Source organism: Dissoconium aciculare (assembly GCF_010015565.1).
Source record: "Dissoconium aciculare CBS 342.82 unplaced genomic scaffold K489scaffold_4, whole genome shotgun sequence".
Classification (NCBI taxonomy): domain Eukaryota; kingdom Fungi; phylum Ascomycota; class Dothideomycetes; order Mycosphaerellales; family Dissoconiaceae; genus Dissoconium; species Dissoconium aciculare.
The window spans coordinates 1,936,510-1,952,592 of record NW_022984954.1 but is presented as its reverse complement, the minus strand read 5'-3'; the positions used below and the strand labels follow the sequence as shown (position 1 = coordinate 1,952,592).

The window sequence follows — 16,083 nt, the reverse complement described above, 5'->3', positions numbered from 1 at the left end:
AAGCGAGCACCCGAAAGGAACGCTCTGTGAATGTGGATGAGCGCCAATTACGTGTATGGATTTTATAGGGCGGAACGTGCTCTCCACGAGGGAAATGGTCAGATTTGGTGTCCTGTCCTGTAAGCGATCACTAGCGCACATCTATAAAATTTGTATTGGAAGCGTAGGTCTCTGAACGATGCGGATGCGCCGCCGGCTGATTCTCATATATGTGCTTGATCATGGAAGTAAACTGCGTCTCCCAGGATCGAGCGGTATTTGTCGCGATTTTGGGTTTGGCGGCTGGCTAAGTTCTGCCGGCCGTGTCGTGCAGACTCTTGATTTGCATCGAGTGCTTAGCAAGATCACCTGGACAGAGCAAAGCATCGGCGACAAGCCCGCTTTGCTCCTCGCCGCACGAGGTGTATTCTCTACCGATCCGCAGTACCTCGCGTTGTTCGCCGAACTCCTGACCTACATTTAGAATGTTGGCAACAGTGACATCTACCGCTGGTACCTAGGTAATGGCAGTGTGTCGCCTAGTACCGAGAACGAGGCAATAAGCACTACATCTTCACCACCTACTACCCAAGCTTAAGATGACCCTCATCTACTCCTATACCGACAAGTGTCTTCGTAAGAACAGCTTCTAACAATCCCGCGTCGTCTACGAAACCCTATAGATCTACTCCGATCATATCCGACCCTATATATAACTCTACCGTAAAGAAGGCCGACTAATTTAGATCTTGAATATCCTCGACGGCCGTACCGAGTTAGAAAACGTCCTTTTCCGCTCCGCAGAGTCCGGCCCTAAGGACAACTATCTACTCCTCCTAGACCTAAACTAGAACCGTAGTACTGTCGGATCACTATACCTCCTTACGATCGTCTAGCGTCGCGACATCTAGAGCGTAAGCGACCTAAAGAAGGCCCCGACGCTCTAGCTAAGGCGTCTCTGCGCTACGCTCGCGACGACTATGTAGAGGCTATATCCGGACGTCGAGCGGGACATAATGAAACCTATATTCATTATCAACCTACGTATTACTATTCCTATATTCATGTCGTTCATATTAACCTCGATGCTACTACGACGTAAGCCACGGGGAGGGCATTGGGGTTGGAGAGTGTCCTGTCCCAGCTGGAGAAGCTCCAGGGTGGTGATAATGAGGCGGGGATGCATCTCCTCGTGTTGACGTATGCCGTTCGCGTGGGCAGTGAGCTTCGGACGTAGATCCACTTGCCGCTGAAGGAAGGGAGGACGCCTGCTGTTGGGAGTGGACGAGAAAGGTTCATCCGCCCGGTTGGATGAGGATGCTCCGCAAACGCGGCAAGCTGTTCCAGAACTTCGACGGAGAAGCGCAATCGTGGTCTTGGTCGACACTATAGTAAGCCGCCATCTTGGACCTAGGAGATGCACAACTCAACCCTGTGTCTAACGCAGCAGCTTAGATACACGGGGTCCAGGCGCAACCTCGTGGAGACTCGTGCAAAGCGATTTCAACGTCCACCTTGGCACTTTGCTGTCGGGACGAACAGTCTCGCGGCCTTCCTGACAGGCATCCTATCGTGCTGCGATGCCCTATCGCTGCAGAAAACACCGCCCGCAATCAAGGCACGGGCAGCGAAAGCCCGAACCGCCGTTCACAACGGCGTGTCAAGGCGCACCCGACGAGAATCCGTTGGAGAATGTATGATTCATAGCCCTGTCGCCTCGCCGCCCCGCCTCTGTCATAAGGGTGTCGATGAATGACGGGGTTCAGAGCTAGATGCGGTCGGAGCGCGTTCGTCGAGGGGTGAAGAGATCAGCTGATTGCTGATAGGGATATCCTCAATGGTCAAAGCGCGGGAGCGATCACTCTGCCAGAAAAGGCGCATCATCGAGTTGCCGTCGACTTCGACGACTTCGCTATGCCGGACTTGCCAGTCCTCGGGTGGGGAGTTATTGAGAACGCGGTCCGGAGAACGCTGCAGTGCTCTTCCCTCCTCGGCCTTGATGATAGCCATAGCGTGGAAGCGTGCGCCCTCGATCGTCCAGATGCCCTCTCGGCGCGGACATGTCTCGAGGACGAGGAGGGCCCTTCGCCGGAGGTAGAAATCCTTGCATCGCGTAGCGACGCAGAATAGGACCTTGATGGCCCCTAGGCCGATGGAGAAAGCGTTAGAAGCATTTGCGGGAGACTTCGACTTGCACAGTCGAAGCTGAGCTAGCGCTTCCTCACAAACGTCCACTGTGCGTTGATACGTAGCAAGAGTAACCGCGGGGGATACCGGGAGCTCCGATAAGGCGCGAATTGCGTTAATAAAGAGCAGGCTGCGCGCCACGGCAAAGCCACAGTATGCTCGAGATTTGACGTCCCCCTGCGCCGTTTCGATGTAGTTTTCCGCCGCGGCGTCTAACGCCGATTCTTGGGCCTGGAGGGCGTCCAAGGTCGGGACAGCCGTGTCCGGGTCGCCCGCGGGCAAGTCGCATCCGGATTCTGCCGCCGGCATCCACGTATCCAGCCGGGAGACCATGTCCTCTACTAAGCTACGTTCGATGCGGACGACCTCGTCGGCGGATGGACGACACGCCCAGATGGTCTGGAGCATCTTACGGGCGGAGGTCGAATATAATTCACGCGGGCCGAAACTCATGCTCGAGGTGATGTATAACTCGATGAGCGATGAAATATGGTTCAGCATGTCGGCGGCTTCTTGCTGCATGTTTGGGTCGTGCTCCTGTTTGAGGATGTACACACAGGGCCTGAGGTGAAGTTCAAGATTGGCGATGGAGCCGTGGAGGGATTCGAGAACGATCAGAAGGAAACATGATAGCGCGTGCACGACGTCGCTCCCATTCGATTTGAAAAGTTGGTGGGATTGCGCCCTGATCGCTGCATTATATGCTATCGCTGCGGCATAGTCGGCACCATCGGGTGGTCTATCCCCGAGAGCGCGATGCTGATGACCAATCGCTGCTGCGACCGTCAATATAACAGGCACCTTGTCGCTTAGAAGTTGGAGCAGGTAGTCCCAGACGGGTGATGAGTAACTCTGTCGCATGAACGGTAAAGTGTTGTGGATAAAGTAATCGAGAGCGGTGGAATCATTCGTGGCCGAATCTTCTGCAGGAATTTTGGCATACTTCAGCGCGTCACGGCGGGTGCCTGGGCAACTGAGTATTTCGACTGTGCCGCGCACACACTCGCGATGGCCACGGCGACATCGTTGACATGTCGGAAACCCTTCATCACACTTGACTCGACGGTCTCTAGTGAGGGGCCGTTAGCATATAATTCCATCACGACTGCCGACGAAACAACGACAAGGGCCATGAGGGACCTCCCCCCAGCGGACTGACGTCCCGATTGCGCTGGATTCGGCCCAAGGTCGAGGTGGCCGGGCTTCGGAAAGGATCATTTGGGTGAAGCACGTACTTGCATGTTCTACAACCATCACGGGACTTGTGGTGGAAGACTCGCATCCGAGGTTTGTGAGCGGCCTTGCTTGGATCTCGAGGCATGGTGGACCGTTGAAGACTTGAAGATGCTCCGATTGCACGTATCCAGAGCTATATGCATCTCTTTCTCGCTCTCGCTCACAGACGCTCTTTTCGTTCGGGCCTGTCCGGACGGGCACGGTGGTCATCGACGACGATGCAATTTTCGGATGACAGGCCCTATCTTGAAGGACCAGTCGAATCTTGGGAGAGAATCCATGTGGACGGCTGTATCATCTGCGGTGCCTAGCATGATCTACGGTGGAACAGTAGTTCAAACATACACCATCATTGCTCGAAAGGAACCCCTCGCCGATCGAGATGGACAAGATCGAGGCGTGAAGAAAACGACTCAGCACGGTACGAAATCAGCCGGTCGGCCAGCCGGCCCGCCAACCAGCCGTCTAGTGTAGTGATTCAGCACCAAACTGGGGTCACCAAACTGGGGTCACCAAACTGGGGTCCGTGTCCCGAACGCGAACTCCGGGGCCGGCGTGCATACCGGGACAGCCCTACTGTCAAGGAGCAGCCTCCCCTCCTTGTTGCCGCGGTTGTCTATCGCGCGCGCACAACTCGGCCGGGAGGGTTGAACGGCTTTCGTGAAACACACGAGACGACCCCTTCCCCACGGACGCGTCTGTGTCTGGGCAGTAATAATAATACTTCGAGGGCGGAGACTCTGCGGCAACTCCCGTAGTCACGTGCGACAAGACACATGACGGGACTTATTAGTAAGCCCGTTTGCCCGCGGGCTAGCTGGGTGCATTTCGGCGCTATGGGTCCACGACCGTACCGACATGATGTGCGGGCATACATGCCTGATGTAGTCTGGCGCCCCTTGCTTCTCGAATAACAATGATCATGATGCATTATGATAACATTTTCCGGTGTGTCCCGATGTCCACCGTATAGTAGTGATATGTATCACGCATTAGTGTTGTTCACTTCAATACGACTTCGATGCGGTCCAGTCCACCGCTTTGGAAACGGCGCGGCCGGGCGATCGGTCAGGTGATCAGGACAACCTTAAAACACGTGACTGACCGGGCCAATTGCTTGACATCGAACCGGCAAGCCTGCTACCTCGTATGCTCTGCGCAGGATGAAGGATGTGTCCTGAAGAACATCGTCCATCCTGTGTTGAAGAGGATAAGTAGACACATCGTCCGACATCGGCCCTCTCACCTCAAAGTAGCCTGTCGCCCAACTCTCGGTCATTCTCTGGCATCAGGGTCGCCCAGAAATCAAGTACATACCTACTACTGTATTCCCACAACCCTTAGCCGCAAGCGACCTGAAGTGGGCGTGAGAAGGGTCTTAGCGCCAGCAGGGAATTCTCAAATGCCGAAAGTGAAGCAATACGTGCTAAGGAATTTCACTCGTACCGAGCGTCGTACCCTGCCGGGTGCAGATAGCGCGAGCAGCACGAACGCTTTGTTTGACGGCCGAGGCGGACGTCCACGAGGCTTGCATCTCGCGCGTTGGCATGCATCTTATCTTAGTCGCATTCTGCTCTGGACGACAATAATCTCCATCGCTGCTGCAGATGCCTGTGCCTGCGATCCAGGAGTCGTGCCCGCCATCCTCGCCACACCACGTTTCATCTCCAAGGCGAGAACATATGGCCGATGGGCCCATCGCACTTGCTGCTGAGGTGTATCTGCTGGTGAATGTGCTGGGGATTCGTCTGCGATGTGTATGCACCACTATTGCACAATTTTCTCACATTTCGAAATTCAGGGCCGGCCCCCGCGGATCGGTTTGTGCGCACTCGTTTAATGGTCCGAAATAAGGTTTACGTAGAACACGGCTTGGACCACCTCTTATTTAGTGCACATCATCATGGAACAGTGATATACACTGATGATACATGTGGCATGCGTAGCGCTGAACTAGACGACGTCGTTGTGCCGTCCACACCAGCACCACCCTGAACGACGTCGGAGTAGTATGTGCCCGCCCCCGGTTGGCGGGCGCACCAGCAAGGGTGACGTGGGATCATGACCTTACAGTGTTCTGCAATATGCAAATCGTTCCACGCATAATCTCACACCTGTCAAACACTTCATTGATAATTTTCGTCGCAGGGGACATTCGGCACGTACTCGGAATTTGAATATGGCTTGCCGCCCCACCGGGTTCGTTGCTTGGAGCCCTGCAGCCCATGACATCGCTTCGCCGAGGACATTTAGCAGTCATGACATGGCCTAGCATGACGCACAGGTCAGTCTGTAAGCTTTACGGAACCAGGAATCAGATTCTCAGCGAATTTCAGGATGGAAATGATATCATGATGTGGGTAGCAATCAGTGCAAGCCGTCGCCAGGGAGTCAAGCGTCACTAGCACAAACGCAACCACGGGAGTTAACATATACGAAAGCAAGTTCACGTGACAGACGTCGATCACCGACCCAGGAGCTTGGTCGGAGCTGAGCGAGCATCTGCCGACTTAACAGCACACGGCATTTGGATTTGGTATCGTATAAGCTTATCAGAATAGACTTATCAGAATGACTGCTTTACTACCGCAGCGTCTTGCCAGCGCGTATCTGGCACCGACGTCGGTTGAAAGCCTTGTCACAACGCCGGTCCCGTCTATAAAGGTGCCGGGTCTGCGTTCACCAAGAACCGTGTTCAGATCAGTCAACCGCTCCCCAAACCACCCACCACAGCGTAGCATGGGGGTCAAAATGAGTTCGAAATTCGTTGCCTTGTGCGCGCTCCTTCATGGGCTCTCCGCCGCTGAACTTGCAGTACTGCCTGCCTGTCCAACTGTCACCATCGGTGAAGACACCATCGTCGGCACGATTGAAAGAGTTTCGAACCAACCGGCTATCACCGGTGTAGCCAATGCCTTCCTCGGAGTGACCTTCGCAAGCCCCCCTGTCTGATTCGCTCCACCCGCCCCTGTTCGACCATACAGTACCATTCATGCGCAGGCTCAGCCACCGGCTTGTCTACAGCAGAAGAGCGCCCCGGACCCGAACAGCCCTCTTGGTACATTTTACCCCTGCGACCCAGTGGCACCGTTGACCACTATGTCTGAGGATTGTCTATACCTCAACATGTATGCGCCCCAGAGCGCCAGTCCGACCAACCTAAAGTCAGTAATGTTCAGGATTTACGGGGGCAATTTGGACACGGGCGGTGTATCGTTGCCCGTCTACAACGCGAGCAGCTTAGCTGTCAATCATGATATCGTCGTGGTGGCCGCCAATTATCGCCTGAACATATTCGGCTTCTCGAACTCCCCAGACATCCCTTTCAATCAGCAAAATTCGGGATTCCTTGATCAGCGATTTGCTCTGAAATGGGTAAGTCTGCATCAATGACTGCCGCGAGGTCCCATTGTCACATGGAAGCTCACTGTCTATAGGTTCATGACAATATCCGATCTTTCGGGGGCGATCCTGCAAATATTACTATTGCTGGCGAGTCGGCGGGAGGCTGGTCAGTCAAGCAATTGCTGGCGCAACCACCACAGCCCCTGCCCTTCCGTGCAGGTGAGTCGTTGAAATCAAGATAGGCACGCATCAGTCTCTGACAGTATGTCTCTTCTCAAAAGCCATCATGCAAAGTGCAGGTCAAGCTTCAGTCGGCAGCGCCGCTGTGAACTACGCCAAAGTGATGAAACATTTCGGCTGTACCGACCTCACCTGTATACGGGCCGTAAACGGCACTGCCATCCAATCCTATGTCGACGCAAACACACTTCTTTTTGGCCCAGTTGAAGACGAGACCTGTATGGGCGATAAAACACTTGCGAGCATTGTATCCGGCCAATTCGCCCGCGTTCCTATATTCATTGGTACCAATGCAAACGAGATCCGATTACTTACGGCGACTTTCGACAGGAACGTCAACTCGGAGACGAGCTTCTTTGAGAAATTTGGCATAGATCTCGATTTAGACGGCAAATTGCTTGCAAACGTCTACGGCGGAGTTCCTGGTGACTGGCCTCTGGAAGTCATGGATCAGTAAGTTAATTTTGTTCTCAATCCATCACTTTGTCTCGGGCATGATAGGCAAGGAGGACCATGTCAATTCTCGCTAACCCTTGCCGAGATTATCGAAAATTCCTCGCTCTATCCAGCTATCCGTCGATGGAAGTTTTCCCACGACATGACTGTCAAGCTGACTTGCTTCCCTCTCTAGAATTGCAACCGACTTTGTCTTCACCTGCCCCGCCCAGAGCTTATCCTCCACCATCGCCCGCGCCGGCCGCCAGCCGGTCTGGCGCTACTTCTACAAAGGCGACTTCCCCAATCTCCGCATCTTCCCACAATCCGGCGCCTATCATACCTCGGAGATTCCGTCCGTCTTCGGTACCTATGCATTACAGAACCCGCGCGGCCCGGCTACCCCGGCGCAGATCAAATTGAGCGCCGTCATGCAGCAAATCTGGGCCGGCTTCGTGCGCGACCCTTCTGCCGGCCCGGGCTGGCCGCGTTTGCAGAGTACATTGGACGGCCGTGAGCTTGGTGTCTTCAGCGGCCCTGAGTGCCCAGACGGAGTAGCGGTTGAACCTCTTGTGAAGACCAATTCCCCTTGTCTGGTCATAGATCCAATGTTGGCGGTGGCAGGACTGGCGTGGTAACGAGACCATCTGCGCGAGGAGGGTCATGGTTGCCAAATGGAAGAGGTTAAGAATAGAGAGAGGCGTTTAGACGAGAAACGATAGACTTCGTAATGCTCGCGCAATGATAGAATGAGATATGCTTTCTGACAACTCGATATGACTCCTATCATGCTCCTCGTTCGACTACGATGCAAATCGTCGACTCATCAATACGCCAGACGATCAACGAGCTCAGCTCGGTGGTTGCCACCGAACCATGTCCCCAAGCCACAGAACGGATAGAGCCAAAAGCCGTTCCGCTCATCGATGCAGTCATCTTTCGGCAATCGGTACAGCTGCACACTGCAGTATCGACGAGGCCCGGTGCTTTGGCGGGCTGTATCAACTGGCGTCAACCTTGTAAACCCCGCTGGATGCAGAACGCACCTTAAAAAAGCGACTTGGACCACACCGCAATGACATGTCGCTGTGGCCTCTCCATCGTCCTTGCCTCTCGTCACATCATCCGCCGCCGTCCATGATTTCGATGAGTCTCGCATTTGTAAGATGTATGTATCCAAGCTGCGGTCACATAAATGGCTGATAGATTCAGTCAAAGTCGTGCGTGTACCCGTGGGTAATTAAGCAGAATGCATATAATTGATTTGTAATGGTAAACGTAGTTGCCATGGTTTATGGTACAAGAAAGATCCTAACGCCTTTGCCGGGCTTATGCAACATTGGAGACACATGTACACATATTTGAAGTGCAGAGCGCCCGGGCGGCCCCAAAGTTCAGTTTCATCGGTGACAATGTCCCCGCTGGCCAGCATACAACTGCCGTTTCAGCTTCACCTGCATGTATTTGGCATAGAACTTTTCCGATCGCACTCGTCTTTTCGTTCCTTGCTACCTGATGCGACGGCTATAACCCATCCAGACGGTCTCGGTATTATACCCACCGTAGTCGCTTTGTTTAAGCATTGTCTTATACATTCGAAAGCGAAATAAACTAGAATAATGGCACTGATAGACGCGTCTAGCTTCCTGGTTCACAACTGCACCGTTCGCGCCTTGGAACGAGAGGCGTATTCCTGTTTCTCCAACATTGTCCCAAACATTTCGGCAGGCGCACGTTTCGGTGTACAAAGTCGAACGACTTCTCCACTCGTCGTAGAAGCCATGCACTTCCCTTCTAAGGCCGTTTTCAAAGCACGCTTGATCGACAGGATAACGGTCCTTGATCCCGAAGTCTCGGCTGCCAGACGGTCAGCGAATGACAAATCCTGAAGGTGAACGTGTTCAACTTTGGTTCCAATGAGTCGCTTAACCGTCGCGATGACCTATCATCCTACGATATCCTCTGTTGCATTCAAATTGTAATTCGCGTTGTGATAGGGTGTAATGTCATCCTGGGCGAGGAGAAAGGCTGCGAAGATTCCAGCCTCATTTCTATCAACGATACCGACAGGGGTATCTTCCGAAGCCATGAGCCTCAAAGTCTCCTGCTTTCCAGATTTCCGAAAGTTCTTGACCCACTCCGCAAAAGGGAAAAGGTACGTCTGCGTAAAGATATTCGGCTGCAGCGAGGTCCATTGTAGACCATGGAGCCCCGGCAATAACAATGGTAGGCAACATGATTGGGCCAAGAACTTGGAACGACGAAGACATCAGTTAGGGTTGGACCAACGCACGTTATCCATTTTGTACTTGGATGGAACATCTGTGAGAGTCATGCATTCGAAATCTCCTTATACTTTTGGCTTCTCTGTCGATCAAGCCGATTGTAGCAAGCCAGATGCTGCCGTCCTTTGAAAATATCCCGACCCGTCTTCAAAATGCCATAATGCATTAACATAGTGTCTAGGAAAATCCTGTCCGGAAACCCCGTGTGTCCGGATTCCCGGTGCCCCACATGCCACATTCTACGTCAACAACATGAAATGGACCGGCCTTCCAAGCGTGAGTTTCATCCTCTCGATAATCTTCTGGCGATACATGAACCACGCGTGGCAAAATGAGCCTCACCCGCCGCTGGTTCGCACTCGTGTCGTTGACGTTGGTCAGCCAAAGTTCCAATGACAAATACAGAAGAGTGGTCGGAAATAGCTCAATGTGGCCGGAGAAATGGTAATAGGGAACACCGGGGCTCAGCAAGGCTTTGGTCCAGATGTGCATATAAGCAAAAAAAGTAGGTCAATCAAGAGACAAAAGATCTGTCAAACAATTGATTCTTATCTCTACCGATCTATCTCACTTTTCATAATTTGTTCCCTTCTTAAACTTTCAATCACAACTAAGCATCGCCAATCATGTCTCGATATGCGGAAGCCCACGCCAATCCCCAGGGTCCCGGAGACGCAAGGCCAACTGCATTGCAGATCATTGAAGACGAAGGCGTCGGGGGCAAGCTAAGCGACAAGGTCATTGTCATCACTGGCACCTCGTCTGGCATTGGGATTGAGACAGTTCGTGCCCTCTCAGCTACTGGAGCCAGGCTTTTCCTGACTGCCCGTAATCTTGCCAAAGCGAAGGAAGCGCTGTCCGGTATCTTCGACCCGGTGCGCATGGAGCTTGTCGAGATGAATCAAGAGTCCCTGCACAGTGTCCGTCTCGCCGCTGACAGCATTTTGTCAAAAACGGATAAGATTCACATCTTAGTCAACAATGCCGGAATCATGGCTGTTCCCACTCTTCAACTTACTCAAGACGGTCACGAGCTCCACTTTGGCACCAACCATTTATCTCACTTCTTATTCTTTGAGCTGTTGAAGCCAGCACTGCTGGCGGCTGCTTCGCCAGATTTCCACAGCCGTGTTGTGGTTGTGTCGTCGACCGCTCACCTCAGGAACGGGATCAATGCCTCGGATGACTACAATTTCGAAAAGAGCGAGTATTCTCCCTGGGGAGGCTATGCAAAATCCAAAACCGCCAACATCTACATGGCCAACGAGCTGGAGCGGCGATACGGTTCACAGGGCCTTCACGGGATCAGCTTGCATCCTGGCGGAATCATGACCCCTCTCGCAAAGCATCTTCCAGCAGCCGAGTTAGTGAGCAGTGGCGATGGCGGGGAGCTCTACAAGGAATTCAAAAGCCCCGAGCAAGGAGCTGCGACCACAGTCTGGGCTGCCGTCGGAAAGCAATTGGAAGGCCGCGGCGGAATCTATCTTGCCGAGTGCGCAGAGGCTGAACCCTCAAAGGACGAGCAAAGTCAGTTTGGTTCGGGTTATGCTAAGCATGCGTTCGATCAAGAGAGTGAGGGTCGACTATGGAAAGATTCCCTCAGACTGGTCGGGTTGGCTAGCAATCATGTGGAATAGAGAAGTTTCGTCCTACTTGTAAATAGCTCGTATCTATAAAACTGTCATCTTCAACTATGAAATTCACTGCATGAGTTCTTTCTCGACATTTCACCTATGGCTCAGCTATGGTGGGAGGATAGAAGTGAGATCGATGCCAAGTATGATCTGAGGTCATAATATATAGATAAAACGGCAAGAAAAGTTCAATAGAACGGTTTTTTTCGAGAATCTGTAGACAGGTTGTACCGTCAATTATCTAGTCCTATTCTCTACCAGAGCTATCACGGTGGAGAGATTTGAGAGGACGAGTTGTAATAGTTAAATAGCATCAAAAGCAAAGCGTATCGTCGATTAGTTTAGAGATATCTTTCTAGCGGTCTTTCATTCGACAGTACGATTTACAAAACGCCTTTATATGCTTATCGTCCCGTTGAATATTTGGTACTGGATTCTTCGAAAAAAGCCACTTTAGTTCTCGTCGAAACCGAGCAAGCGCTGTCCATGTCCAGTAAACCCATTTTTTTTAAGTACTGGACATATCAAAAAGTAGTACCGGACATCTCAATGCCCGACGCCGTAGGGTACCTTGTCTTCCTTTGGGAAATTGGCATCCTCGTGTATCCCCGCGGCTTCCATGACCTCGTAGATCTTCTGCAGCGGCATGTCCCCATGGACATTCGTACCCTTGTCGTTCCCCATGCCCTCGAATGAAATGTCCGCGGCGTTGATGGCTTTGTGTCTCTGCGCCGTCGCGATCTCGCGGAGGTCGGCCTCTTTGTCGCGGTCCGCGTAGATCTTCGCGAGTTTGGCGTTCGCGATGTCCACGTCCTCCTGGAAGCCCTGCACGTGGATGTAATTGATTTTCTGCTCGGCCACGATCGAGACGTCTTCGTTCTCGACCTGGTGCTGGATGATCTCGCCGTGGTGGTGGTCCGAGACGGACATGTCGTTGTTGTCGATGGCGTGGTGGTCGATCTCGCCGTCCGGGCCGCGCTCGTCTCCCTCGTACTCGCGCATCACCCCGAGCTTGACCTTGAACAGCTGCGCGCTGCACTCGGCGTTGGTCTTCTGGCAGTAGGCGTAGACCATCAGGCTGAGGATCTTGCGGTCGCCGATGATCGGATGCCAGTCGGCCGAGCCGGGGTTCACGTCGGGCGGGTAGTCCGACAGGCACATGTCCGGGGCCGACCCCACGCGTCGGTAGCCGCCGCGGAGGATGTTGTCATACTCCGTCTGGATGACGCTATCGGGATGGCGGACACGGTGCTAGGAGATGCAGTCAGGTCAAAATTGTCGGGGAGATACGTGGGCGCGGATGACGATGAACATGGTTGTCGTGTTTCCACTCACGTTTTCGTAGAGGTATTTCGAGCCACCTTGACAATCCATATTGTCGAAGACGGTATAGTGGTAATCGTCTTCGAGTGGAAAACGATGAAGATCAGAAACAACAACATCAACCGAAATCTCTTTCCGCATCCTCGGATCCCAACAGAAGTGTACTCACAAACCACGGTCGAATTCCGATCGATCCGGAAACTCCCGTAGGAGATCTGATCGTCAAATTGGAGACACGTCCGGACATAGGGATGGATGTTGAATCCGATCGTCTTGCCGATCTCGTCGCCTTGGTTCGCGATGCATCCGCCTTCGACTTTCTCGTAGCGCTGCATGACGAAGTCGATGGTGGGCATACGTTGCCTTGCGACGTGGTAGGCATTGAGGGTAGGCAACGGCTTGGCCGGTTTGTAATGTTTTTTCACGGGCGCGGCGAGGGCGGAGGGGCTATGGATGACGTTTATGACTGCGAGGGTGAGTAGGTATTGTAGATAGTTCTTCATCGTTGCGATGCTTGGGGTGGGGTGTATCAGGTGAGTTTGCTCTTGGTGAAACAAAGAAGATGAACCGCGCGCGAGAGAAAGTGAGAGATGTGAGGGCCTCGAGAAACTTGAAGATGAGATTCAGAATGAGCGTTTCTTTCGATAAATAATAATGATAAGATGAAAACAGTAAGGCGCAATTATCAGAACAAAGAGTGGATAGAAATCAGAAATCATCCATCTGAAAGGCAATAACATACGATCTGAAGTTCCGAGTTCTGGGCGTTTCACGCTTGGTCTTGCTGCTTACACGTCATCGGTCGTTGATCGAAAAGCTTTGTCTGCGGAATGTGTCGTGGTGTTCTCCATTGAGAAAATGATTGCGAGGACTTCGGCGTGACAGTGACTGCGGGTGTGATCGCATGCAAAAATGCCCGGCACATTAGCTCGATGGCGCAGAACGCGACTATCGATTGATCGCCGAATGGGCTCCGCATTCCGTGAGAGGGCAACTCTTGCCGGATATCTGGATGTCCGGGGCAGGATGGACACGTATCTGCTTCTTTCCCTCCAGAAACGTCATAGATCGAGAGTCATTGCAGTGATAACGCACTCGTCCATTGCTAGGGCAATGTGAGGGCTGAGATCCATCAACCGTTCCGCTTGTCCACCAAAGCCCACATCTCCATCGCCCGCCTCTCGCGCTCCTTCTGACGCGCACGATACTGCCTCTGCGCATCCGAGAAATTGCCCTCGCCGCCGCCGCCGCCACCATCTGCGTCGTCGCGGAAGTCCCTTGAGAACGGCCGTTGTGCGCGGAGGACTTCCTTGGCATCGTGGGGAGAAACATGACGAGGCCGCAGATGGTCCGCGTGCTCGGCTTGGAGGGTCGTACTGACGCGCATGCCTGCTGATGTCGGCGGCCGGTGTGTCGGCGGAGATGTGGTCTGAGATGGTTTGGCTGGTATGGAATCGGGGGCTGCTGGTGTGGGATTTGTCACGAGGGCGACGAAGGAGCTTCTGGTTGGGAGCGGAGTACTCCGTGGCTCCGGTGCCTTGGACATCTTGCTTGAAGTGACATCTGCATTGTAGGCTACGTCCGGCGATGGTCCCGCAGATTGATGTTGATGTGAACTTGAGATTGATGCATCGAGTGGCGTATCCTGCCGCCGGGACGCTACATCGGGTGTCCTTTGTTGGATTGCATATGGCGGCGCACCCCCCGATATCGTTGGCAACTTGTCTCTGTCATCGCTGCCGTCCAGGCCCGGGATACTAGAAGGAGGCGTGGTGCGCGCGACACTGCTCGGAAGGCCCTCATGTCCGATTTGAAAGACAGTCCGATCGTCATTCTGCAGAAACCCCACTCGCTGCTCAGCTGTAGCTTGCGGCCGCGCACTAACCCCATCACCGTTGCTCGCCCGCTCGCTCGTCTTGACCCTCTCCCTCGCGAGCTTCAAAACTTTCTCGAAATCCCCCTTCTCCTTCCTCTTCGCGTATCGATCCTGCAATTTCGCCACGCGGCCATTCAATTTCGACATCTCGAGTAGATTCCGCGCGAGGCGTCCGATTGCGGATTTCTGTCTCGCGGCGGCAAAGGCTTCGAGGTCGGCGGAGGAGAGCATTTCGATGGCATAGTTCTTCGAGCGGGCCTCGATGCGCGAGCGGGTGATTTCTCGCGCCAGGGATGTGTATTGGTTTCGGCCGTGGCGGATGTCGCTGGCGACGCTGTCGTTGTCGCTTTGGTACGAGTGATCTTCTTGTTCTTCGACTACGAGCTGGTTCGTGCTGGGTGCATCTCCTTTCGATTCCTGTGATGGTCGGGCGACGCTGGTCTTTTGTCGCTGGCGTGAGCTGGACCAAGTCTTTCTGCGCGCACTCTTCTTTCCTGCTGGGGATGTCGGTGCCGGAGGAGACTTCGCTCGCTGGTCATCCACCTGTTCACTGAGCCTCCTCCTCTTCTTCCCCCCCTTGTCTTCAACGAGCACACTATCCGTCCTTCTCCTCCTCTTCCTGCTCGGCCCGTCAGCTTCCGCCACTGCACCTGCCTCCTTCCGACTCCGCTTTTCCTCCTTCTTGCTCCCGTACGATTCGATCCATTCCAGCGGCGTGTTCTCGTCGAGTTCATACACCGCTCCGCGGAAAGTATACGTCCCGAGAACTTTCTTCTTCGTGCGCTCGGCGGGCGCGGTCTGACTTCCACCGAGCGAGCTGGTCGCATCGATGGCGAGTTTTTGTTTTATCCGGCGCACGGCGGGGTTCTCTTCTTCTTCTCCTCTTTCGCCGTTCTTGTGGGAGGGTGAGCGCGACCCGTTGAGGTTATTATCGAGACTGGGACGATGGCGTGTCGAGACCATGGCTGCGCGTGTTCGGCGACTTTGTTGTGGGAAAGTTGAGGGAGAGATGACGGGGGCGTCGCAGCTGTCGCCTTCGGCGCTCGCTTACATCCAGGTCCGGTTTGGCATGTGTTCCCGCTCTTTGTTCCTGGCGTCGTGTCATGCACACTCACACACAGCAAATCAAGCACGGCGAACGACGCGCATTCCGGCAAATTCCCACAGTCGACCCAGCACGTGTTTGTCGCCGAACGTCGCAGAATTCCGACGAGATGGAGCGAAATCCCGTCGCACTGGTTCGAGACGACACGAAGGCAAATTCACATGTGAACAGGGAGATGGAAACGAGCATGAGGCACCAATACACGCGGCCCAACGCTATTCGTGATTATTACGGGCGCCCGCCCGCACGCGTGTTGACATCATTTCCGGCCGCCGATCGGCCGGATTTTGTGTGCCCATCAGGGTCTGGCTCGCCCAGCCGCCCGCAAGCAGCTCCGCTCCGGGGGGGGGGGGGGGGGGGGGGGGGGGGGGATTTCTCGGCTCGGCAAATGTGATTGGATGGCGATCAATCGAGCACCTGCATAGACGTGGAGATGGC

General features: G+C 53.8%; 6 protein-coding genes across 6 annotated transcripts; 2 read left to right on the top strand and 4 right to left on the bottom strand.

The window, feature by feature from the left end:
- Positions 1–1,439: 1,439 nt before the first annotated feature.
- On the bottom strand, positions 1,440–3,805 carry K489DRAFT_188465 (uncharacterized protein). Its single transcript, XM_033599509.1, has 2 exons — positions 3,402–3,805; positions 1,440–3,235 (listed from the first exon to the last, which is right to left on the bottom strand). The coding sequence occupies exons 1-2, from the start codon at positions 3,485–3,487 to the stop codon at positions 1,714–1,716; spliced, it is 1,608 nt and encodes a 535-aa protein (XP_033461762.1). The 5' UTR covers positions 3,488–3,805; the 3' UTR covers positions 1,440–1,713.
- A 2,348-nt stretch (positions 3,806–6,153) lies between these two features.
- On the top strand, positions 6,154–8,060 carry K489DRAFT_388081 (alpha/beta-hydrolase; the record flags this gene model as incomplete). The annotated part of the gene is made up of 5 exons (XM_033606385.1): positions 6,154–6,348; positions 6,403–6,777; positions 6,840–6,966; positions 7,029–7,440; positions 7,619–8,060. The coding sequence occupies 5 exons, from the start codon at positions 6,154–6,156 to the stop codon at positions 8,058–8,060; spliced, it is 1,551 nt and encodes a 516-aa protein (XP_033461761.1).
- A 922-nt stretch (positions 8,061–8,982) lies between these two features.
- K489DRAFT_400550 (uncharacterized protein) lies at positions 8,983–9,724 on the bottom strand (the record flags this gene model as incomplete). Its single annotated transcript, XM_033606996.1, has 3 exons — positions 8,983–9,307; positions 9,377–9,601; positions 9,716–9,724. The coding sequence occupies 3 exons, from the start codon at positions 9,722–9,724 to the stop codon at positions 9,074–9,076; spliced, it is 468 nt and encodes a 155-aa protein (XP_033461760.1). The 3' UTR covers positions 8,983–9,073.
- Positions 9,725–10,333: 609 nt separating this feature from the next.
- K489DRAFT_388080 (NAD(P)-binding protein) lies at positions 10,334–11,344 on the top strand (the record flags this gene model as incomplete). Its single annotated transcript, XM_033606384.1, has 1 exon — positions 10,334–11,344. The coding sequence occupies one exon, from the start codon at positions 10,334–10,336 to the stop codon at positions 11,342–11,344; it is 1,011 nt and encodes a 336-aa protein (XP_033461759.1).
- Positions 11,345–11,666: 322 nt separating this feature from the next.
- K489DRAFT_379156 (uncharacterized protein) lies at positions 11,667–12,859 on the bottom strand. The gene is made up of 3 exons (XM_033604583.1): positions 12,834–12,859; positions 12,677–12,744; positions 11,667–12,592 (listed from the first exon to the last, which is right to left on the bottom strand). The coding sequence occupies exons 2-3, from the start codon at positions 12,713–12,715 to the stop codon at positions 11,888–11,890; spliced, it is 744 nt and encodes a 247-aa protein (XP_033461758.1). The 5' UTR covers positions 12,716–12,744; positions 12,834–12,859; the 3' UTR covers positions 11,667–11,887.
- Positions 12,860–13,796: 937 nt separating this feature from the next.
- On the bottom strand, positions 13,797–15,503 carry K489DRAFT_369565 (uncharacterized protein; the record flags this gene model as incomplete). Its single annotated transcript, XM_033603049.1, has 1 exon — positions 13,797–15,503. One exon carries the CDS (start codon positions 15,501–15,503, stop codon positions 13,797–13,799), a length of 1,707 nt encoding a protein of 568 aa, XP_033461757.1.
- Between the last annotated feature and the right edge of the window lie 580 nt (positions 15,504–16,083).